The sequence below is a fragment of the Peromyscus maniculatus genome, chromosome 6 (genome assembly GCF_049852395.1).
Source record: "Peromyscus maniculatus bairdii isolate BWxNUB_F1_BW_parent chromosome 6, HU_Pman_BW_mat_3.1, whole genome shotgun sequence".
NCBI lineage: Eukaryota > Metazoa > Chordata > Mammalia > Rodentia > Cricetidae > Peromyscus > Peromyscus maniculatus.
In genome coordinates this window covers 76,013,250-76,037,113 of record NC_134857.1, presented here as the reverse complement: position 1 = coordinate 76,037,113, position 23,864 = coordinate 76,013,250, and the positions used below count along the sequence as shown (strand labels likewise).

At 44.4% G+C, this 23,864-nt stretch overlaps 2 protein-coding genes across 2 annotated transcripts in view; one reads left to right on the top strand and one right to left on the bottom strand.

Moving 5' to 3' along the window:
- The window catches only part of Vps45 (vacuolar protein sorting 45 homolog), a 63,603-nt gene that overhangs the window by 28,864 nt on the left and 10,875 nt on the right, over positions 1 to 23,864 (top strand). Inside the window, exon 14 of the mRNA XM_006982565.4 lies at positions 12,578 to 12,709. Coding sequence (XP_006982627.1) covers positions 12,578 to 12,709 — 132 coding nt within the window. The remainder of the gene's footprint in view (positions 1 to 12,577; positions 12,710 to 23,864) is intronic.
- Positions 9,844 to 10,769, bottom strand: LOC102929138 (14-3-3 protein zeta/delta). The gene has a single exon (XM_006982564.4). The coding sequence runs from the start codon at positions 10,641 to 10,643 to the stop codon at positions 9,906 to 9,908; it is 738 nt and encodes a 245-aa protein (XP_006982626.1). The 5' UTR covers positions 10,644 to 10,769; the 3' UTR covers positions 9,844 to 9,905.

Below are 23,864 nucleotides of genomic sequence, written 5' to 3'. Positions count from 1 at the left end.
AGAAATTTAGGCTGTAACGTGGATGGTACAGTAGTAGAAGAAAAGTTGGGTGTAACTTGGGTATTAGGTGAGTGAGCCACGCTGGTGTCAAAGTCTCTGAAGTGTTGAAAAGAAGCGTGCAGAGGAGGACAGTAGGCAGAACTACATCTCTAGAGAGGAAGAGTGACCAGGAAAGAGCGCAGCGTGTTGTGGGCATCTGAAGTCATGGGAACGCTGAAGGAGGAGGCAGAGAAATGGTCCAGGCTAGTTGAGGGCATGGGAGACACTGTTCTCTGCCACCTCTGGGCTCTGCTTAGCAGAAGAAGATGGTGAGCACTTGAAAACACTCCACTTAACAATTCCAGTTCTGAGAGTTTATCCTGTAAACAAATATGCACACCCAAGTGCACCAAGGTGTGTAAACCTGGTGTTCACTAACACATGAATTGTCACAGCACAGTCTGGACTAAACACTCACCAACAGGAGACTGGTGCTCAGTTACAGCTCAGCACTACGAGTGCTCCTCTCTCTCCTCTCTTTTTCTTTTCCTTTTTTTTTTTTTTCCAGACAGGGTCTTATTAGGCTGCACTGGGAATCACTATGTAGCCTAGGCCGACCTTCAACTCAGAATCTTCCTGTGTCAGCCTCCTGCTGTCCCACCAAAGCCCAGTAGTATTCTTTTCTTTTTTAATAGAATAATTCTTCGTGGAGCACATGCAAAACTCTCTAAGATGTGTTCATAGAAAATCAAGATGGTATCATCCCCCCTTTTGTAGAAAAAAAATATGAGCATAAATATAACTGTGTATATGTAAGCATATATTTAACTATACATATAGACATAATATGTATATAATATGTGTGTGTAGCATGATTTAGGAAAGAAAACATGAGAAACAGCTAATTATTATCTCTGTATGTTGAGACAGTGGTTCATTATATCCGTACAGAGCCCTTTCATTAACTGTTGTATTAGATACTGTCCTATTGAAGTAAGAATTAATTAGTCTTTAAGGTTTTTACATTATCCAACAGTACTTTTCAAAGAGTAAGAACTCAATAACTTCTCATTAAATTAAGTAGATAGCAGTAAATATTCCAAAATTTACCCTTGAAAATTTAAACACAAGAGTAAATTTAGTTGGTAATCAGAGTTTTCTGGGTTGTCATTAACCGAGGATGAATTTGGCTTTGCTCCGACTTAGCCCGGTGTCTTCTCTGACCACTCTCTCAGCCCTGGTCCATAACACCGAGAAGACGGTAATTTGGTCCCCTTACGATGGCTCGGGCCTCGTGGTAGAACATCTCGGGTTCGTCATTGTTGCAGGATTAGGAAACATCGCAGGCCTGGGGCAGTAGTGCCGGTTGGCACAGCCAGAGCACCAGTACTTTTTCAGCCTTAGCACGGAATGGTGGTTACTGTTGGAGAGTGCGGACAGAAGGGAGCCATCTTCACTCCAGACGGACTCACTCGGCCTCCTGTCTGGCTAAATCTTTGCACGGTTGCTGCCATCTCTGATGCGCACACTTCACAGACTCTTGTGCAATCACTGCTCTTGTTCCTATAAAAGCCTTTTTGCCCTGCAGAAAAAAATTGAAAGAACTTTATTATCTCTACGTATATTGAAATTTTTAAACTTTAGGCATAAATGTAGTGATCCTCAAAGTAGGTTAAGTATTACATTTGGAAAGTTTTTCCTGACTAGCTTATATATAGAAATAATAGTTTCTAGAAATACTGTATTTGATGTTTTATTTTTCTAACAAAATAAGATACAAATTGGGCTCTTAGGATGTCCTTGTGTAGCTGGATACAGCATGAACTGGCTGCTGTTTTCTAGCTTTTGCTGACTGCTTAATTAATGCTTTGGGTTGCTATGGTGAATTACAGAGCACAGAAAAATGCACATAGACTTGAACTTGTGTATTCCATAATGCATAAAAGATTTTCTGTATGTTTTACCACTAGTCTCATAGGAACATCTTTTTTTTTTTTTCTTTCCTGAAACAGGGTTTCTCTGTATAGTCATGACTGTGCTGAACTCACTTTGTAGCCCAGACTAGCCTTGAACTCACAGAGATCCGCCTGCCTCTGCCTCCTAAATGCTGGGATTAAAGGCGTGTGCCACCATGCCCGGCTGGAACCTCTTTTAAAATTCATTGGGGAAAGGAATAAAAAGGAAAAATATTATGAGACTCTTTAATTTTGTTTTAATTTTCTATTTGAGATAAGATCTCACTCAGCTCAGGCTGGCCTCCAACTCCCAACAATCCTCCTGCCTCAGATACCCAAGTGAGCCATCACACCTAGTTTCAGAGACTTAAAAAAAAAAAAAAAAGATTTATCTATTTATTTTTATGTGCCTGCATGGGTTTATGCCACCATGTGCATGCAGTGCTGGTGAAGGCCAGAGTGTGTCAGGTGCCTTGGAACTGGAGTTACAAGTAGTTGTGAGTCACCTGATAACCAAACCCAAGTCCTCTGCAAAAAGAGTCAGTGCGCTTAACCACTGAGCCACCTCTCCAGCCTTCTGTAGACGTTTTTCAGGAGCTGAAGAGATGGCTCAGCAGTTAGGAACACTTGTTCTTGCAGAGGGCCCGGGTTCGATTCCCACACCCGTGTGGCACCTCACCACTGTCTGTAACTCCAGTTCCAGGGGGTCTGACACCCTCTTTGACCTCCTGTGTGCCAGGTGTGCCAGGTGTGCACAGACACCCGTGCAGGAGACACTCAGACACAGCTTCTCAGAAAGGGCTCTTCAGGAACAGCAGGGATGGCTCAGGGATGAAGAGCACTGGCTGCTCTTACAGAGGGCCCAGATTTGATTCCCAGCACCCACATGGTGGCTTCCAACCATCTGTAAGTTCCAGGGGATTTGAAGCCTTCTTCTGACTTCCACAGAACCAGGCTTGTGCATGTTACACATACTTGCAGGAAAAACATTTATACATATACCATAAAATAAAATCTTTAAAATGTTTTTAAAGGTTTTTGTAAATATTTTTAGCCACATTGAATCATCAGCAGGAGGTGCAGAAAAACTTGTATTAATTATGTCATAGTCAAATATGGCATAGTTATCTTTGTCTGGTGTATGATTGAACCAAGTTCTAAGGCCATATCTCTTTCTCTTTCTCTAGGATTTTTGGTTGTTTTGTTTAAAGATTGTAAGTGTGCTCATGTGTCTTGGGTGTATTGCACATGTGTCCAAGTACATCCATGCACACATGGAGAGGCCAGAAGGGGATGTTAGGTTCCATCACTCTCTGCCTGTTCTTTTGAGACAGGATCTCTCTCTTGAACCTAGGGCTCACGTTTTCTTGGCTTGGCTGGGGTTACATGTATGAGACGGCCAGATTGTTAGATAGTGCTGAGATCCGAACTCTGGTCTTCAGGGTGTGCAGTGAGCGCTCTTGACTGCTGAGTCATCTCCCTGGCCCCGTAGCTAGGTGCTGTTCTTACATTTGGCATAAGCTACGTAGAGGGCAGCTACAGGCACCAGCCCCATTCTCCAGGGGCTTTCTTTGCCTGCTTGGAGGCTTTTCTGATTTACCAGAGCAGGAGCTCAGAATACAAGTGTTCCCATCTGACTTCCCTCACCAATCACTAAGATAATTACTGTACTCCCTGCAAGGCAGGAGCCTGTCCTTCTAAATGATCTGTGCAATCGATCAGCATTTATTTATTCAAACTGCTTGATGGGCCCCAGGATTGTCCTTCACCATAAGAAGCACTGCGCATGAAATCTTACTGAAAAAGAACTACTCATGTTCTGAGACTATGATGTCCCCACCCTTACATCTGTCTCCCCTTACATCAGCCAAGGTCCTGAGGACTCTCACCTGAACCTTAGATTGTGCTAATCGCCCCCAGAGGCCCTCCTCCAAACACTGTAGTCAGCGTAAGCTTCGACCCTCCTAATACCTCAGAATGGGGATTACATTCAGTATGTCAACCCTTGGGGACGCCCTCAAACCGTGGTGGGCAGCCACTTGCTACATGTGGCCAATGCTGCCAAAGAATTGAAATTTTAATTTAATTACATTAATTTAAATCATCACATTTGAAGGAGATCTGGGGGGAGGTGTCTTAGGGTTTTTATTGCTGTGAAGAGACACCATGACCACAGCAACTCTTATAAAGTAAGACATTTTATTGAGGGGCTCGCTTACAGTTTCAGAGGTTCCGTCCATTATCATCATGGTGGGGTGTAACAGGAATCTTAAAAGTTCTTATTAATAAAATCAAACCTGAGGCAAGTTATTGGGGTCCATGCTGGTAGATCAGAGAGACAGAACAAGCCACAGCTATCTCACCTCGCCGGATCCTCAGCTGGTCTTGTCTCCTCAGACTGGAGGCCTCTGAGTCCTCATCCAGAATGGGTCTCATCTGAATTACTGCTCAAAAGCCTGAAGCTTAACCAGCCAAAATCTTCTAGTTTCTGGTCCTCACGCCTTATATATCTTTCTGCTTTCTACCACCACTCCCTGGGATTAAAGGCTGGCTTTCTGGGATTAAAGGTGTGTGTCACCATGCTTGGCTATTTCCAATGTGGCCTTGAACTCACTGAGATCCAGAGGGATTTCTACCTCTGGAATGCTAGGATTAAAGGTGTGAGTGCCACCATTTTCTAGCCTTTGTATCTAGTGGCTGTCTGTTCTCTGACCCCAGATAAGTTTATTAGAGTACACAATATTTGGGGGAACACAATACCACCACAGTGGGGAGCATAGCGGCATGCAGGCAGACACGGTGCTGGAGAGGAGCTGAGAGTCCTACATTTTGCAGGCAACAGGAAGTCGACTGACTGTCACACTGAGCAACAGAAACCTCAAAGCCCATCCCCACAGTGACACACTTCCTCCACCAAGGCCACACCTCCTAATGGTGCCAATCCCTTTGGGGGCCATTCTCCTTCAAACCTCCACAGTGTGTGTAGACTCTGAAGCAGCCCAGTAGCTAGACTCCGGGTACTTCTTTGAAAGCTGAGGGAAGTGAGACAGAGCCACGAAGGGAGAGCAAAAAATGGCCACTAGTAGAGGAGGGAAAAACTGAGAACATAGTACCCTGGAAGTTTATCCAGGAGGAGCAGTAACCAGCTTGTCAAATGCTGTTGGCAGGTGACTAAGACAAGATTGAAGGACGGTTCTGTGGAGTTAGCAATGGGGTCCGGCTCTGACGACAGAAGTTACTTTAGTGGGGTCTGGAGCCAAACCGCCTGAAGTAGCTCAAGATGAACTGGCCAGAGCACACAAGAAGTCATCGGGAGAGTCTGCTTTGATGCCTGCAAATAGAAAGGGACCAACAGCTTTGAAATGCATGGACCTGACCCGTGGAGGACGGGCAGGCACTCTGCTGGATTGTTGTGATGGCATGGGCGAAGTAGCTTGGAGAGCTCTCTCATAATAATAATAATAATAATAATAATAAAATTTTTGAGACAGGCTCTTACTGTGAAGCCTTGGCTAGCCTAAAACTTGATATGTGTACCAGATTGGCCTCAAACTCACAGAGATCCGCCTGCCTCTGCCTCCCAAGAGCTGGGATTAAAGGTGTGTGCCACCATGCCCAGTTTCTAAATTTTTAAAGATGATTTGATGTTTTTATATGTATGAGTGTTTGTCTGTATATAAGTACACCACATGTGTACCTGGTGCCCACAGAGGCCAGAAGAGGATGTTGGGTCCTCTGAAACTGGAGTTGCAAATGATTGTGAGCCACCATGTGGGTTGTGGGAACTGAACCTGGATCCTCCACAGAAACAGCAACTGCTCTAACCACCAGGCTGTCTTTCCAGTTCCCTCCCTCTCTAAAGTTTTTGATTGTGAGCCTGGCCTTTAATGGCTGATCCGTCCCTCCAGCCCCTCTCTCAAAATTTTAAATGTACAATATGGGGGCAGGCAAGATGGCAAAGGAAGTTGTTGGCAGGCCTGATGGACTGAGTTGAGTTCCCCAGACCCCAGGTGGTGGAAGGGGAGAAGCCGTTCCTGCAGGCCATCCTCTGACAGCCACACATGGGTTTTGGTGTGTACAGGAATATATGCCCCCCACACATTAAATGTACTGATTTCCAAGAGAAGGGTAGGCACAGAAATGTATACAGAATGCTTTGTGTTTATGTTTTAAAATGCCACACAGGGACACACACAGCTGAGCAACAGTATTCGTCTCTATAGGAGTGCTGGGGGGGAGGGGCACGGCTGGGGGGGAAGGGGCACGACTGGGGGGAGGGGCACGGCTGGGAGCTGTAGCTAGAGTTTTCCTGCTTTGCCCACAGTCAGGACAAATCTCTGTCACCCGCCAGTCCCACAGCTGCTCAGACCCGACCAAGTAAACACAGAGACTTATATTGCTTACAAACTGTATGGCCGTGGCAGGCTTCTTGCTTATATCTTAAATTAATCCATTTCCATAAATCTATACCTTGCCACGTGGCTGGTGGCTTACTGGCATCTTCACATGCGGCTTGTCATGGTGGCGGCTGGCAGTGACTCCTCCGCCTTCCTGTTCTTTCTTTTCTTCTCTCTGTTAGTCCCGCCTATACTTCCTGCCTAGCCACTGGCCAATCAGTGTTTTATTTATTGACTAGAGTAATTTGACATACAGACCATCCCACAGCACTTCCCCTTTTCCTTTCTTTTTTTTTTTTTTTTAAAGAGGAATGTTTTAACTTTTACACATCTCCAAAGCCAGCTTGGTATATTTGGGAATTTGGGCGTAGCTTCTCTTACTACTTCCTGCTGGAGGGGGGTGCTGTATCATATGGGGACACAAAGAAATTTTAGAATCATGGAGTAGTCCGTGAGGGTGTATCGTCTGAGCCAGTTGCCTTGAAACTGTTCTGGATGTTGGATCATCTGGGCCTTGGTGTCATCGGAGACCTTTCAGGGGGTCTTGGCTGGTCAAACCTGATGTATCTTAATCTGGAACAAATCCATAGCCTCTGGCTTTCTGTGGAAACAAAAGCAGAGCCTCCTTTCCAAAGCAACATATCCATCCTTACATCCAAATTTTGAAGTCAAGGTACCCTTAAAATATACATTTTGGCATAACTCAACAGCTTTTGCAATCAAATGTTTTTCTTCAGTTATGAATATCAAAGAGAACATAATCCAGATTCTCTGTGTGGTAGCCATCTTTACGTGGCTTGTTTTTTATATTACCTTGAGCCTATTGCTTTAAACTGCAGCCTTTTAAGCCTGCTGACTCCGCCCACTTCAGCTTCCCAACATGCCAGTGGTACGTTTTCCGCCAGCTCTGGGAGCCATCAATTCTCAGAAATAGTGGGTCTATGCTCCTATCAAAGCAGCATGTAGCCCAGAAACCTCTTTTTTTTTGTTTTGTTTTGTACTAGCAAAGGCTAAATCCACCACGCAGCTTAATGTGCCACTTGCAGAGGCCTCATTCCCGCCATACTGCAGACTGAGCGCACACGCCAGGAACCCGCCATAGTAGCTCAAACACAGCAGGCTGCGGCTAACTTGAGAGAAACAACTAGGAAAAAAGCTCCCGTTTTAGAATCGTTTTACTCAGGTTTTAGGTGGAAACTCTTGCCAACACGTTGGGCGCCATTTGTAACTAGAGTTTTCCTGCCTTGCCCACAGTCAGGACAAATCTTTGTCACCAGCCTCTTGTGTCTTGTGTCTAGTCTTGTAGCTAGAGTTTTCCTGCCTGGCCCGCAGTCAGGACAAATCTTTGTCACCCGCCAGTCCCACAGCCGCTCAGACCCAACCAAGTAAACACAGAGACTTACATTGCTTACAAACTGTATGGCCGTGGCAGGCTTCTTGCTAACTGTTCTTATAGCTTAAATTAATCCATTTCCATAAATCTATACCTTGCCACATGGCTCGTGGCTTACTGGTGTCTTCACATGCTGCTTGTCATGGTGGCGGCTGGCAGTGACTCCTTCCGCCTTCCTGTTCTTTCTTTTCTCCTCTCTGTTAGTCCCGCCCATACTTCCTCCCTAGCCACTGGCCAATCAGTGTTTTATTAATTGACCAATCAGAGTAATTTGACACACAGACCATCCCCCAGCAGGGAGTGGTGATAAGGTTGGGGGGGGCAGGATATGGCTGGGGCAGGGATGGCACAGCCAGAGTCAGAGTAAGAAGAAATGTCTTCAGCAGTTGTTTCATGCTGTATACTCGCCTTATCTACTTCAAAACGGTTTGGAATGGTGTTTAAATTGCATTTATTTGTGTGTGTGTGTGCGCGCGCACACACACATGTACAGGGTTCAGAGGACAACTTGCAGGAGTGTGTTTCCTCCTCCTACCACATAGGTTCAGGGTGTCAAACTTAGGCCGTCAGGCTTGGTGATGGCACTTTTACCCAGTGACTCAATCTCCTTGGCTCTGATTTTTTTTTCAATTAATTTTTTTTTTTAAACACTGTCTCACTATAGAGCCTGGTTGGCCTGAAACTCACTACATGGACTAGATGAATCTCAAACCTGCAGATTCCTATACCTCCCAAGTACTGGTCTGTCCCACGAGCACCACCACATACACAGTCAAAACTGTATCTTGTAGAAAGATTTGTGAAAATATTGCTGAGTATGAAGCAGTGTGTAACTCTTGGAGCACTGTGGCTAGATGCATTGGTTGGCCTGGGTGGTTTCTGATTGTTTGATGGTATTAAGAATGGAACCCAGGGCCTTGTACATACTGGGATATCCCCAGCCTCTGGTGGGAGTTTTAAATGAAGGTTATTTTAGAAAGTAAACTGAGGACCTGGGGAGATGGCCCAGCAGTTAAGAGCACTGGTGGTTCCTCCAGAGGACCCGGGTTCAATTCCCAGCACATGGCGGCTCACAACTGTCTATAAATCCAGTGCCAGAGGATCTGACATCTTCTTCTGACCTCCATGGGCATAGTAGACAAAACATCAATGCATATAATTAAATAAAAATCATTTTTTTCCATTCATAAAACTTTTATTCCACTTACATGAACTTTAATACATGTGTTCTTAACAATTATGCTTGGATTGTTCATGAAAATTTCCTAAGACATTAAGACAAAGCTAGCCATCATCTCAAGTCATTTCCCTGTTAACTATTTTTACAGCACATGCATGTTAGGCAAGTATCAAAAAAGAAAAACCACAAAAGCAAAAAAACAAAACAAAAAACAAAAAAAAGTTAAATACATGGGATTTTGTTTACCGCTGTGCTTGATACACATGGAGCAGTGAAACCAAGCATTTCATTTGTACTGCATCTTTACTTTTACATTTGTTCTTAGATTGCCTAAAACATTTAAATACAAATAAAATGTGTAGCAAAAATAATGAAAGCAAACAGCAGGTAACTTTACAAATAATGGAATGTGAACCGTTTCTGCCCTTATTGGAGTAAATTGGGTCACAACTTTATCTAAGGACCACTCCTGGAGCTGTGGCCAAGAGTGTGCACGCAGAGACACACACTCCCGAGTGTATCCAAGGGGTGTGTGTGTGTGTGTGTGTGTGTGTACCACAGCCTCACAAGTGCTCCACACCTTAAAGTACCCACAACAACTACACTCATGACTGGAACCAATTATCCCTTTTATTCCCCACCAGCACAAACCAGTATGTAGGCAGTTTTCTTTGCTTAGACATGGAAGCAGTTTTAACACTGGCCCTTCTGAAGCCACAATGTATCAAAAGTACTATGCCAAACATGTGTAACTCGTGTAAAAATTCCACATCCCCATATTGGCCACCTCAAGATGAAAACAAGTAACTCCCTAAAGTTAACTGGCTCTACTCCCCTAATATTAAAACATAAAAACCACATGGGAAATATAGAAATTCAAATAGAAGGAACATAAACCTGTCATAAATCGTAAACAAAACAACTATTTGTGGGACAGCATGGATGACAAATGGTCTACTGTGTAAATTTTAGAATGAGGCAGACAAAGGTTGGAAGGCCGGTTAATTTTCCCCTCCTTCTCCTGCTTCTGCTTCGTCTCCTTGGGTGTCCGACGTCCACAATGTCAACTTGTCTCTCAGTAACTGCATGATTAGCGTGCTGTCTTTGTAGGACTCTTCACTTAATGTATCCAGTTCAGCAATGGCTTCATCAAAAGCTGTTTTTGCAAGAGAGCAGGCTTTCTCTGGAGAGTACAGAATCTCATAATAGAACACAGAGAAGTTAAGGGCCAGACCCAGTCTGATAGGATGTGTTGGTTGCATTTCCTTTTTGCTGATTTCAAATGCTTCTTGGTATGCTTGCTGTGACTGGTCCACAATTCCTTTCTTGTCATCCCCAGCAGCAATCCCAGCCAGGTAACGGTAGTAGTCGCCCTTCATCTTCAAGTAGAAGACTTTGCTTTCTGCTTGCGAAGCATTGGGGATCAGGAACTTTTCCAAAAGAGACAGCACATCATTGCAGATGTCTCTTAGCTCCGTCTCAATTTTCTCTCTGTATTCCCGAGCCATCTGCTGCTTTTTCTCAGCACCTTCCGTCTTTTGCTCGATACTTGAGACGACCCTCCAAGATGACCTACGGGCTCCTACAACATTTTTATAAGCAACAGAGAGAAGATTCCTCTCCTCATTAGATAACTCAGCACCTTGCTCAGTTACAGACTTCATGCAGGCTGCCATGTCATCGTATCGCTCAGCCTGCTCGGCCAGTTTGGCCTTCTGCACCAGCTCATTTTTATCCATAACTGGATATTCTGTGTCCGGAGTGGGTGGCGGCACCCGGACGCGGCTCGGCAGTCTCTGGGCGGCGGCACTGGCGGCGGCGGCGAGGCTGAGACTCTGTCCCTGATCTGACTGCTCACAGGCTACAGCGGCTCCGCAGACACGGGGTTTCCTCCAATCACTAGCCCCGGCAGCAGGGGCACCACCATAAAAATCATTTTTAAAATTAAGTAAATTTGCTGTCTTAAAGGCAAGATTTTACATCCCAAGTCCCATAGAAGTGCCACAATTGGCCCCCCAAGTAGTTAACTACAAAATAACTACCTCTTTATATTTCAAACTTGCATACTCTCCAATGGAGAGTTTCTGCAATTCAGAGACCATCTGAACTTATTTATATAGCTACAATATCTGATTCTGTTTCCATGAATTCCTGTAAGAACAAATACTCTCTTGGTGTAATTGCTTCAGGGTATTTAGAAAGACACGAGGAAACAGAATAAATGTCCACTTGTGTTTTTCTGTGATCTACACAGAAGCATTTATATCCTGACTATTTGGTGTCCTAACTTCTGAAATGGAGGCTTCTGCTTGGCGTAGTTTTTAAACAATATGATATAATAAAATTGCCTGCCTGGCTACTTTTCTCTTGATGGCTCATGGCACAAAAAAAGAAAAAACAAATCTTAATAACTAACTATATGTGGTTCCATGTAAAGAGGGGCTGATAAGAAGCACGTTTTCTTTTATTACGAAGCCATTTTGATAAGAGAAACAGGAAACAACCTAACGCTGCCCAGATGGGACCAGTGGCCAGCTGTGCATCAGTGACCAGTGTCTGACCCCAGCTGTGCATCAGTGGCCAGTGTCTGACCCCAGCTGTGCATCAGTGAGCAGTGTCTGACCCCAGCTGTGCATCAGTGAGCAGTGTCTGACCCCAGCTGTGCATCAGTGACCAGTGTCTGACCCCAGCTGTGCATCAGTGACCAGTGTCTGACCCCAGCTGTGCATCAGTGACCAGTGTCTGACCCCAGCTGTGCATCAGTGACCAGTGTCTGACCCCAGCTGTGCATCAGTGACCAGTGTCTGACCCCAGCTGTGCATCAGTGACCAGTGTCTGACCCCAGCTGTGCATCAGTGACCAGTGTCTGACCCCAGCTGTGCACTTCTTAGTACCAAAGAACACGGAAGAAGGGGGTCATACTGTTAGTTTATGCGGCTTCTTCTTTTTTAAGATTTTATTTATGTATTTTATGTATATGAGTGCTCTATCTGCATGTACTCCTTTATTCCAAAACAGGGTATCAGATCCACGATGGATGGCTGTGAGCCACCATGCAGTTGCTGGGAATTGAACTCAGGACCTCTGGAAGAGCAGCCAGTGCTCTTAACCGCTGAGCTATCTCTCCAGCCCTGTGTCCTGATCTTTTATGGAATCATCATAGAAATGATTTTGGTCCTACGGCATAGGGACCCCCCAGTGTACTAGAATTCTGCTAGCTGCTCAGAGTCCTTGGGCAGGGGCCACAATCACAGCACTGTATCTAAGTGCTCTGTACGGCGCTGTCGATGAAGGAGCTGTGTGGCACAGCATAAATGGCTGCTTATTGAAAGCATGCTGCAGCACAGCACTCCGCAGACTCTTGAACATAAAAGAATATTTTTGCATTTGGTTCCAGCAAACACCATTGTGCTATTCTGAAATCCCCAGCACAGAAATAAGACATCCGCTCATAAGCAGAAAGCAAATCACTATTCAGCATTTCTCTCTGTTTCCTGCCAATTTGAGATAATTAAAACTTTTTTTAAACCCTTTATTCTGCTTTAATTCTGCTTCCTTCACCAAAAACAGGGTGGGGGGGTTAGAAATTGAAACTGCGTGTGTGCTAATAACAAATCTTTGCCCCCTTTTATGTCTTAGCCTGTGACGTTCTCTCCTGTCTTCATCTTCACAGGCCTCAGGACATCATCGTGTTTGTTATTGGAGGAGCCACCTATGAAGAGGCGCTGACGGTTTATAACCTGAACCGTACCACTCCTGGAGTGAGGATCGTCCTGGGGGGCACAACCATACACAACACCAAAAGGTAAAGGCTGGGTTCCAGTTCCCGGGGTCTTACAAAGAGTGGTCACCAAACTGCAGTAAAGCACAACGCTCTGGCCCCGGCAGCACCTTCTTGAGAAGGCGGCGTCTGTGAGGTGAGGAGCTAAGCTTGTGAGGCGCCAGCCATGCTGGACTGCATTGTGGATGCTCAGAGAAGGAAAATATCTAATAACCAACCAGACAGGCCCTTTGAAAACAGCTGAACATGTTGAGCGCCACTGCTGGCATTGGGTGTGTCTGTTTGGTTAACTTCGTTCAGTTAACAAAAGAAGAAGAGAGGACTACAGAGACAAGCAAAGAGTCTGTCTCAGGCCTAGCTATCAGGAAATGCAGAACAGAGGGAAGGAAGTGAGAGCCGAGAGAGAGAGAGAGAGAGAGAGAGAGAGAGAGAGAGAGAGAGAGAGAGAGAGAGAGAGAGAGAGAGAGAGAGAGAACGAACGAACTGTGGATTCTTCAAGCGTCTTAGGGAACTGTCAGTGTCTCAGGAGGAGGAGGTGTATAAGCAGGGCCGTACATAAAACATGAGTATATGAAGGGAGAGCATGCTCTATTTCCAGCTAACTCCAGGAGCAAGTCACATACGTCGTAGGCAGTGTGCGCAGACACAGAACTACAGGCCCGACTATCCAGAATATGGTAGCAAGGTAAACAGTTGGATTATACACCGTAAGTGGGAAAGGCTAGGGTGTGGAGCTGAGGCATTTTTATTTTCTTATGTAAGAACACAAAATAGTGAAGTTTTTAAGTATCAAAGTTACAGGAAGCTTAGATTGTTTTAGGAATAGTAACTGGGCAGTAGGGGTCGAAAGACTCCTGGAGAAGCAGGTCTGGACGGTTGGCTTTAGGGATTGGCCTGAGCGGGTCTGTGCTGAGACAGATGTGTTTAGGTAACTGGAGTCATGAAAAAAACTTACATGTTCTTTCATTGCATACCATTTTTATTTTTAAACATAATTTTGCCTTTTTTATGGAAGTGTACACCTACTCTGTTTTCTTTTTTTTTTTTTTTCTGGAGCTGAGGACCGAACCCAGGGCCTTGTGCTTGCTAGGCAAGTGCTCTACCACTGAGCTAAATCCCCAACCCCGTACACCTACTCTGAAAGGGTTTCGGGTTTTGTTGTTGTTGTTGTTGTTGTTGTTGTTGTTGCTGTTTTGTTTTGCTTAAGTTCAGAAAGTAAACAGAGAAAGAAAAGCCCCCACAGCCCAACCACTTAACCCAGCGTCCTTCCGACATTTCTTCCAAGTCTGCGTGGACATTCATGTTAGCATGTGAGCCAGAAGGGGTCTCACTGCGATTCGGTTTTAGAGCCTGTCTTTTCTAGTTAGATATGAATACTGTTAGTGTTGAAGAGAATGTCATTATCCATTCACAGATTTTTAAAAGACAGGACTGCCTGGGTTTTGTTGTTGTTGTTGTTTTCAAAATGGTTTCTCTGTGTTGTCCTGTCTGTCCTGGATCTCGCTCTGTAGACCAGGCTGGCCTCAAACTCACAAAGATCCACCTGACTTTGCCTCCCAAGTGCTGGGATTAAAGGTGTGGGCCACACCGCTGGATAACTGCCAGGGGTTTATAGTTTTCCCTTAACTCCCCTCGTGAACTCGGACAGTCACTTAGCCTCCTTGTCAGTGTCCAGAACTTGCTGACGCACACTTCATATTGTGTGTGAATTGACACTTAATGTCCTTGTCCATTTAACCATTAGGGTATTCTTTTGATTCTTCTTAGTCATTTTTAAATTTCTGTAAGTAGAATTAAGAATATTGAGCCAGGCGTGATGGCTCAATAGTCCCAGCACTCAGGAGGCAGAGGCAGGTGGATCTCTGGGAGTTCAAGGACAGCCTGGTCTACAGAGCGAGCCCCAGGACAGGCAGGACTGTTACACAGAGAAACGCTGTCTCTCATACAGCTGCACCCCGCTCCCATACAGTCTAAGCTCAGTTTGACTCAGTTTCCCCCCAGTGGATTTACCTACAGACTTGTCCTTCTCCTCTAGTTTATCGCTTCATGCTGGCCTTCTCTTGATAAATTTTCTTTTTACTAAAAAGCACCGTTCTTCCTGCAGCTAGTCACCTTCATATGTCTAAACATGTGTCACTTCAGCTAAGTTTAGAATTCTGGGCTGAGAACCGGAGAGATGGCTCAGCAGTTAAGAGTACTTGCTGTTCTTCCAGAGGACCCGAGTTCAGATCCCACCTACTTCAGGTGACTCATAACTACGTATAACTCCAGCTTCTGACCTTTGAGGGTACACACATACATACAAATAAAAATAGAAATAAATCTTTTTAGAAAGAGGGAGGGGGAATTCTTACTTTAAAAAAAAAAAATAATAATTCTAGCCTGATAGTTTTTGTTTAGCACTTAAAAGTCAATAGATTGTTTTCACTTGTTACTTTCAACAAATATTCTTTCAGGCTGGGCATGGTGGCACACTCCTTTAATCCCATTACTTCTGAGGCAGAGGCAGGTGGATTTCTATGAGTTTGAGACCAGCCTGGTCCACAAAGCCAGTTTCAAGCCAGTTAGGACTATGTAGAAAAAGACTCTGAGTCAAAAACAGAAAAAAATCTTTTCTCACTATAATTGTTTTTCATTTGAAGGCAATCTTCTGATTCTTTCCCTGCCCCCACCCCCACCCCCACCCCAGACAGGGTTTCTCTGTATTGCCCTTGGCTGTCCTGGAACTCACTTTGTAGACCAGGCTGGCCTTGAACTTAGATCTCCACCTGCCTCTGCCTCCTGAGTGCTGGAATTAAAGGAGTGTGCCACTACTGCCTGGCTTCTTCTGATGCTTTTTAAAGATTTTCTTTTTTATCTTTGGTGTTCTAGTTTTAATATTCTGCATGTAAATATTCTTATATATGTTACTTTTTATAGGATTTCATGTTTGGCATAATTTCTGGAAAAATTCTAGTCACATTTCTTCGGATGTTACCACTGTTCCACCTCCTGTGGTCTGCCCTAGAACTCCCGTGAGGTGTGTGTTGGACCCTCATATCTCTTCGCCTCTGTTTTCACTCTCTATGTGCTCTTCAGAATGACTTTTTCAGATCAGTATTCCAATCCCAGTATTCTCTCTCCAGCTCTGAGGACTCTGTGTTTAGTGTCTCCATTGAATTTTTAGTTTAGCATAGTATATGTTATATTTTAAGTCTGTTTGTTTCTTTTTCAAATTCGCCTTACTTCTGTTAATGTCCTCCTTTCTTCTCATGCTTTGAAGCTCTTTGTTTCTTTCAAGCCCTGTAATTTTTTAAATTAAAATATGATTATATCACTTCTCTTTCTTCCCTTCAGCCCCCCCACGCCCCCTGCACCCTCTCAAATGAATGGCCTCTCCGATTACTGTTGTTGCACATGTGTGTGTAAGTGCACGTGTGTATACATCCCTACATGGGCACAAGGATGAGTTTTAGAATGCAGTGAGGAATTGAGCTTTTAAGTACTTCCATAATCTCAAGTATGTGGGAGAACAGAACCAGCTGATGTTCAAGCATCCTGGTTACCAATTGTGGACACAGGATTTTCAGTTTCGTTTCTTAGTGAGGCCTCTGTATCACGTGGAAGTCTCCATTCTAATTCCATTTCTCCTGAAGCTGATTTCCTGTCCATGCCCTTGTGTAGTATTTGTTTATCAACATTACTTATTATAATACATACACAGTAATGCTTAGTTGTGATTTGTTTAAGAATGCTGGCTAGCACCCATCCAATAGTCTGGCTTATACTTTCCCATCTAATTTCTGATTCCTCTGCAGTTTCCTCCTATTTATTTATTTATTGGAACAGAATCTCACCATGTATCCCTGGCTGGTCTTAAACTCAGAGGTCACACTGCTTCTGCTTCCTGAGTCCTGGAACTAAAGGATGAGTAACCACCCCATCTCCTCTTGCTTTTTAAGCGTTTAGATGTGCACTTAAGTATGTTTGTAATTTTCTCTTGCCTCCCTATGTGTTTTGCTGTAAGAGAATCTTTCCTGTATATATTCTTCCTTAAGTCCAGAAATGGACATGTCAGTGAATTAACAGTTAGGATTTGGGGAGCATATAAAATAGTTGTGACATTATATTTCATTTTCAAACTTCTGGCTGATAATTGCATCCTAAAGTGATGAACTTGAAGTCTCATAACTAACTCAGTGGCTAATGAGGTAAACTTGGATGTTTTTTGGCATAGAAGTGACTTAGAAGTGACTTAATACTGTCACAATCATTTGTTCTGGTTTTTCCCTTTGCTGCTGATAAAACAGTGATGCATTTAATAATTACTGAATATATACTGTGTGCTAAGGACAGTACTAAATATTTTAGGCATAGCCATCTAATCCTGATATATAATTGACAAGTGAGAGGCAGAGATGAGACTGGAAGCCAGAGCCCATTGTGCTGTTCTTCCTAAGTACATCTCAAGGGTCTCTGAGCCTGCGCTGTGCTGTTCTTCCTGAGTACATCTCAAGTGTCTCTGAGCCTGCACTGTTCTCTAATACCTCAAAATCCAGGTTCAGAAGGTTCTGTCAGAGCCTGCTGGCAGACAGATAGTGTTTCATCTTCTTGATCCAAGTAAGTTCTCTCAAGGATATGTAGATAATCTTTGCTTTTAATAGACTTTTATATTAGTGGTCAAACTATTGATTGACCTTTAAACACTTTTTTTGGTTTTTCAAGACAGGGTTTCTCTGTAGCTTTGCGCCTTTCCTGGAACTCACTCTGTAGACCAGGCTGGCCTCGAACTCACAGAGATCCGCCTGGCTCTGCCTCCCAAGTACTGGGATTAAAGGCGTGCGCCACCACCGCCCGGCATGACCTTTAAACACTTTAAATGCTCTTTCTGACAGTTATATTTTCTACTGAGTCTTTGTAGCTCCATGGCCTAAGAAAGCATCTTCCCTTCTGAAATATTAGAAGTATAAAATTAAACATCGACATCTCACTTTTAAGATAAGTAGGATCGCTGGGCGGTGGTGGCGCACACCTTTAATCCCAGCACTCGGGAGGCAGAGGCAGGCGGATCTCTGTGAGTTCGAGGCCAGCCTGGACTACCAAGTGAGTTCCAGGAAAAGGCGCAAAGCTACACAGAGAAACCCTGTCTCGAAAAAAAAAAAAAAAAAAAAAAAAAAAAAGATAAGTAGGATCACAAAGAATTATAGATGAACATCCTAGTAAAATAGTCTTACCAATGTAAATAAAAATGCGTATTTTTAGATGCGTTTAACTAATTAATAGTACTTTGAGTAAAATTTCACTTTACTGTTTAAAAAAACTAATTTAAATTTTTTCATAAAATAGTGTCAGAGTTACTAAGCAAACGATCTTCTGTGTGAAGTTAGGAAAGAAGAGTCCCCAGATGGTGCCAGGCATAGGTCTCATCTTGTGGAGCAGGTCCTACAGCCAAGCGGAAGTGTCTAGTTACGTCCACAGCATTTGTGCCACTGTTACACCAGTGGTCATGGCGGCCTTGTCGGCTGCTGGGAGAGGAACGGTCAGTTCTTAAGAGGGTAGCCCCTCGTAAGTCAGCTACACCCCAGTAGCAGGCTGCACCTCCAAAAGTATTTGGGCAGCGCACTTTGGCCTGGAGGTGAAGGTGTGGAAGATACAAAGTTGAGTGGGAAGGGAAGGAGGGTGGGTCTGGGACAAGTTGAGGGAGGGAGGGTGAATATAATTAAAATACAGTGGATGAAATTCTCAAAGAACTAATAAAAGAAAAGAAATAAGACAGCCCTGGAAAAAGCCTCTGGGTCGCCTGACTGCAGCTAACTTCGGTATTCCTTTGTCTGACTGAGAGCATGCTAAACATTTCCACTGAGTAGATGACCTGCAACAGAAGGGCTGATAAATGAAGCCTTAGGAAGAGGGACTTGCTATGGCAATTGCCAAACTGAGAGGGGAAAATTAATGTTTATAATTGATAAATGATCCAATATTAGATCTTTATAGTTTGCTTTTATATATAGTCTGCAGCCAATAAATAGTAAAATTAATTAATTAATAACAAGAAATTATCATTATTGAAATCTCAAAGGCTATTATTACAAAGGCTTAAGTAATTAAAAAATTACTTATTTAAAAAATATGAAAATTCAACTTTTCGTGGGAAGGCTTGGTTCCCATGATGAGTGTACACTATCTGAGGAATCACTAGGTTGTCAAATAATCCCCTGCTCCTTTTGTTGTTGTTTCGTTCCAAGCCAGGGAACTCTGTGGCTCGGGGTGGCCCTAAACTCCTTGGGCTCAAGCAATCCTCCTGCCTCAGCCTCAAGAAGAACTGAGTATATACCCCACTGACTTTCTGTCTCTTAAACAATTGAAGGCCTAGTGCTGAGGATGCGGCTCAGTGGTAGAGCCTGCGCATAGCATTCATGTGGGGAAAGAGGAGGGATACTCCCAGACTCTAGGTAGGAGAAATGCTAATATTTTATGAGAAAAAAACTATAGCTAGATATAGTATGGCTGCTTATGAGCTTGTACTATGAACTGTAATATGGAGAGAATAAGTGGAGTACTTTGTTTCTGTAGATTGTTTTGTGATGCATAGGTTATTTCTTAAGAAAGGCCCAGAGGACTAGATGACAGTGACACAGCCTTGATCTCAAGGACTCTGCAGCGTGGTATGATTTTGGGAAACTATGGAGATGAGAAAGCAGTCTACTTTTAGATATGCCATAACGAATGCCCTCCTGTTAGACTTAGAACTGTGTAAGAGATGGTATGGACCGTCTCCCAGGGATTGAAATAATGAGTGCCCCAGTAAACAGGAAAGACTCATATCCTGTGTCTCGTGAGTGGGATGTCAAGACAGAAGCCACTGTCTTTACAGACTGGGACATGATTCTTGTGGAATTTCGGTGGATACAGATCACTTGGATTCCCTGATCTTTGCAATCTTAAATAAAATCTGGGCCTACCACAGATTTACTCTGCAGATGAATCTTAGAAACACCACTTACCATGGTTTATGATCTGGAGGAAGTTACCTTACGTACAGGATAAATGGGTCAAAATTGATCTGCTTTTTAAAAAATCACAAGCTCCTTTACCCTTCTCATGGTAAATTTAATAACTGTCTTCTGTAAATTGAAATGAAATCTTAGCTGTGAACAACACTGGCCAACAATAGAAACGCCGGGCACAGTGGCAAACACCTGCAACCTCGGCCCTCAGGAAGCAGAGGCAGAGAACTTCAAGTTCAAGCCCAGCCTAGGACCCCATGGGGGGCGGGGGTAGAAAGCCAGTTTCCTCCCTCCCTGGGGCATCCCAGGACTAAGATGTGTTTTGGCGATAGAAATCTTTCTGTCTGGGTTTTGCAGTGTTTGGGAGCGTGGGGCGGCGCTGAGAACCCAGCACCTGGACATCCAGAGAAGCGCCGTGTCCCTGTGCTGGTTCCCCGACCGGGTGGGGAGCGTGGGGCGGCGCTGAGAACCCGGGACCTGGACATCCAGAGAAGCGCCGTGTCCCTGTGCTGGTTCCCCGGCGGGGTGGGGAGCGTGGGGCGGTGCTGAGAACCCAGCACCTGGACATCCAGAGAAGCGCGGTGTCCCTGTGCAGGTTCCCTGGCGGGGTGGGGAGCGTGGGGCGGTGCTGAGAACCCGGGACCTGGACATCCAGAGAAGCGCGGTGTCCCTGTGCTGGTTCACCGACGGGGTGGTTTTCTTGTCCCCTGGTTTGTTTTCTGACCTAGCGCCTTGAGCAGGTTTCTTCATTTTAAGCCAGAAGGTACCTGGAAATACGTGTGCCACCCCATCCCCACCATTTCCATTTAGAACAGAACCTGGGAGCCACTCTGTAGCTTGAGAACGATCCTCCTACCTCTGCCTCCCGGTACAGGAATTACAGACATATGCCATCGGACCTGGCTTTCTACTTCAGGGCTTAAACAGAAATCGATGTTAGTTCAATCTGAACCTCAGGTTGCCGTTCAAAGGCATCATTTAGGTGGCCTTTGTCTGTTTGTTTGTTTTGTTTTTTAAGTCTTTCAGACAGGAGCCATTGGCTGTTCTACCATGGCAGCTTAGACACAAATAACCAAGAGGGAGAGAACCATATTAAAAAATAATGGTTTATTGGGGGAGGGGGGCACACGCCTTTAATCACAGCACCAGGGAGGCAGAGGCAGGTGGATCTCTGTTTGAGGCCAGCTTGATGTAGAGAGTGATTTCCAGGACAGCCAGGGCTACACAGAGAAACACTGTCTCAAAATAATAATAATAATAATAATAATAATAATAATAATAATAATAATAATAATAATATAATGGTTTATTACCACAGCAGAATTAACAGGGACACATTACTTTTTTTTTTTAACAAAAACATTTTGTTTGAGTGTATATTCATTTTTGTCTTTTTGAGACAGGGTCTCACTTTTTTCCCTAACCTGACCTCAAATTTACAACAATCCTCCTGCCTCAGTCAGCCTCTCAACGGCTGGCGTTATAGATGTGCATTACCATACCCAGTTAATTGTCTCTTTCTTAAGCAATTTCTTCTTTTAAGAATTCTGGGATTAAAAGTGTGTGCCGCCACCACCTGGCTTGTCTGGGTTTTGTTGTTGTTGTTGTTTTTTAAGATTTTTATTTATTATGTATACAGAAGAGGGTACCAGATCTCATTACAGATGGTTGTGAGCCACCATGTGGTTGCTGGGAATTGAACTCAGGACCTCTGGAAGAGCAGCCAGTGCTCTTAACCTCTGAGCCATCTCTCCAGCCCCCTTGTTTTTGTTTTTTGAGACAGGGTTTCTCTGTGTAGCTTTGGAGCCTGTCCTGGAACTCCATCCAGTAGACCAGACTGGCCTCAGACTCACAGAGATCCGCCTGCCCCTGCCTCCCAAGTGCTAGGATTAAAGATGTGCGCCACCGCCACCGCCGCCGCCTGGCTGGTATTATTTTTTTACAGTGAAGTTCTGGCTATAATGAAGCAGGGTTCTGATGAGCAGGCCTTCTGTGGTCACATGACATGTTTCTTCTCTGATCGGATGTGATTGTCTTAGGTCAGATCTAAACGCCAGTTCAAATAGAAGGAGGCCATTTGCTGCTAAGAGAATGTGGTGGTCTGAATGGGAACGGCCCCCATAGCCTCATGTTTCAAAACTTAGTTCCCAGTTAGTGGAACTGTTTGGGAAGAATTAGGAAGTATGGCCTTGTTGGAGGAGGTTTGTTACCTGAAGCAGGCTTTGAGGTTTCAAAAGATTCGCACCATTTCCAGCTAGTTCTCTCTGCCTCCTGTTTGGAGTCTGAGACGTGAGCCCTCAGCTGTTCCTGCCGCCACGCCTTTACACCTCCATACCTTCTCTCCTCCGTCGTGGACTCTAACCCTCTGGAACTGTAACCTAAATAAACACTTTCTTTATAACTTGCCTTGGTCATGGGGTTTATCACAGCAACAGAAAAGTATGTAACCCAGATACCAAGTGTTTTCACAGGAGATAATGATCTCCAGGGCCAAATTCCTAATAACGCTGCTTTCTAAATACAGTGAGAAGTATCTCGTGACTGTTAGGCCCTGCAGTGCCTGAGCACGGGCAGCCGTCTGGCCCGGGCCATATGTCTCGGGGGCCCATGCAGGCTCTTGCCTCCTGCCTTAGCAGAGCCCATCTTACAGGACTAGCATTCGTTTGTTCCATTAGTCACGTTAGCATACTCTGTCATCAGTTAGGGGTATAAATGCCAAATTTCACCTTCTATGAAGTGGCTACTGCATGAGTCATTAACATAGAACCATAAGTCCTGTCACCAACATCTACACAGACTAGCCAACAGCCATTTCCCCCAAGAGTTCTAGATAAATATCTAGTGAACACGTGAGAACGTTATAAGACCGTGGTTTGTTTGCTCTGATAGTTAGTGAGCAAAGGATGTGGAGACAAGCTCAGTGAGCGAATACATTTCATAGTAAATCAGCACGTGATCTGTACTGTGAAGGCGCGCGTAATACAAGGTAAGGGGAAGTTGATACTGCTTGCAGACAGAGTGGGTCACGCTCTTCAGTATGGTGCCAGGAAAACCTTGTTAGCAGGTCATTTGTGCACAGACAGAAGAAGGAAGCCAAGCCAATACAGAAAGAAAGCAGCCTGGGCCCACTTAGCACTGTATCCTGGGCCCAGTTAGCACTGTATCCTGGGGTGGAATCATGCAGTGCAGCCTGGGCCCAGTTAGCACTGTATCCTGGGATGGAATCATGCAGTGCAGCCTGGGCCCAGTTAGCACTGTATCCTGGGGCAAAATCGTGCAGTGCAGCCTGGGCCCAGTTAGCACTGTATCCTGGGGCAAAATCGTGCAGTGCAGCCTGGGCCCAGTTAGCACTGTATCCTGGGGCCGAATCGTGCAGTGTATTGGGGAAGCCACAAATGCTGGTGAGTCTGTGTGTAGTGGGAAGTGTGAGGATATGCAGTTAGATACCACTAGGGTATCATAAAAGACCATGTAGACCTTACAACGACCGATTTTCACTGTGAGTTAGAGAACAGGGTAGATTAGTTGGGATGTTTTTTGTTTTCATGTGTATGTGTCTGTATGAGTGTATGCCACTTGTGGAGAGGTGCCCATGGCAGCCAGAAGAGGGCAATCCATCCTCTGGGAATGGATTACAGGCAGCCATGAGCCTCACAATGTGGGTGCCGGGAACTGAAGTCAGGTCCTGTGGGAGAGTTGCAAGTGCTTCTACCCACCGAGGCTCTCTCCAGCCTGGGTTGTCATTTTTTTAATGGCTCTGTTGAGGCATAGTAATCATATCACACAAATGACCCAGTGCATAGCGCATTGATTTTCAGCATATTTACAAATATGTGCAAGCATCATTATAGTCTAGTTTAGAACATTTTTATCATCCCCTAAAGAATCTCCCAACTCTAGCCCTAATCTGTTTTCTGTCCACACAGGTGTCTCTTCTTTACATAGGTTATAAGTGGAATTATGTTTTCTTTTGAGTAGCTTCTCTCACTAGCAAAATCTTCTGAGGCTCACCCATGTTGTAATAGCATACTTGATTCCCCTTTGTGACTGAATATTTCACTGTATGCATGTACATTATATGATATCTGAATACTTTTCCTCTTTGGGCTCCTGTGAATAATCCTACTCAGAACATTTCTATATGAGCCTTTGTACATTGTAGGTTTAAGAAAAGTCATCACTTAGGGTGTGAA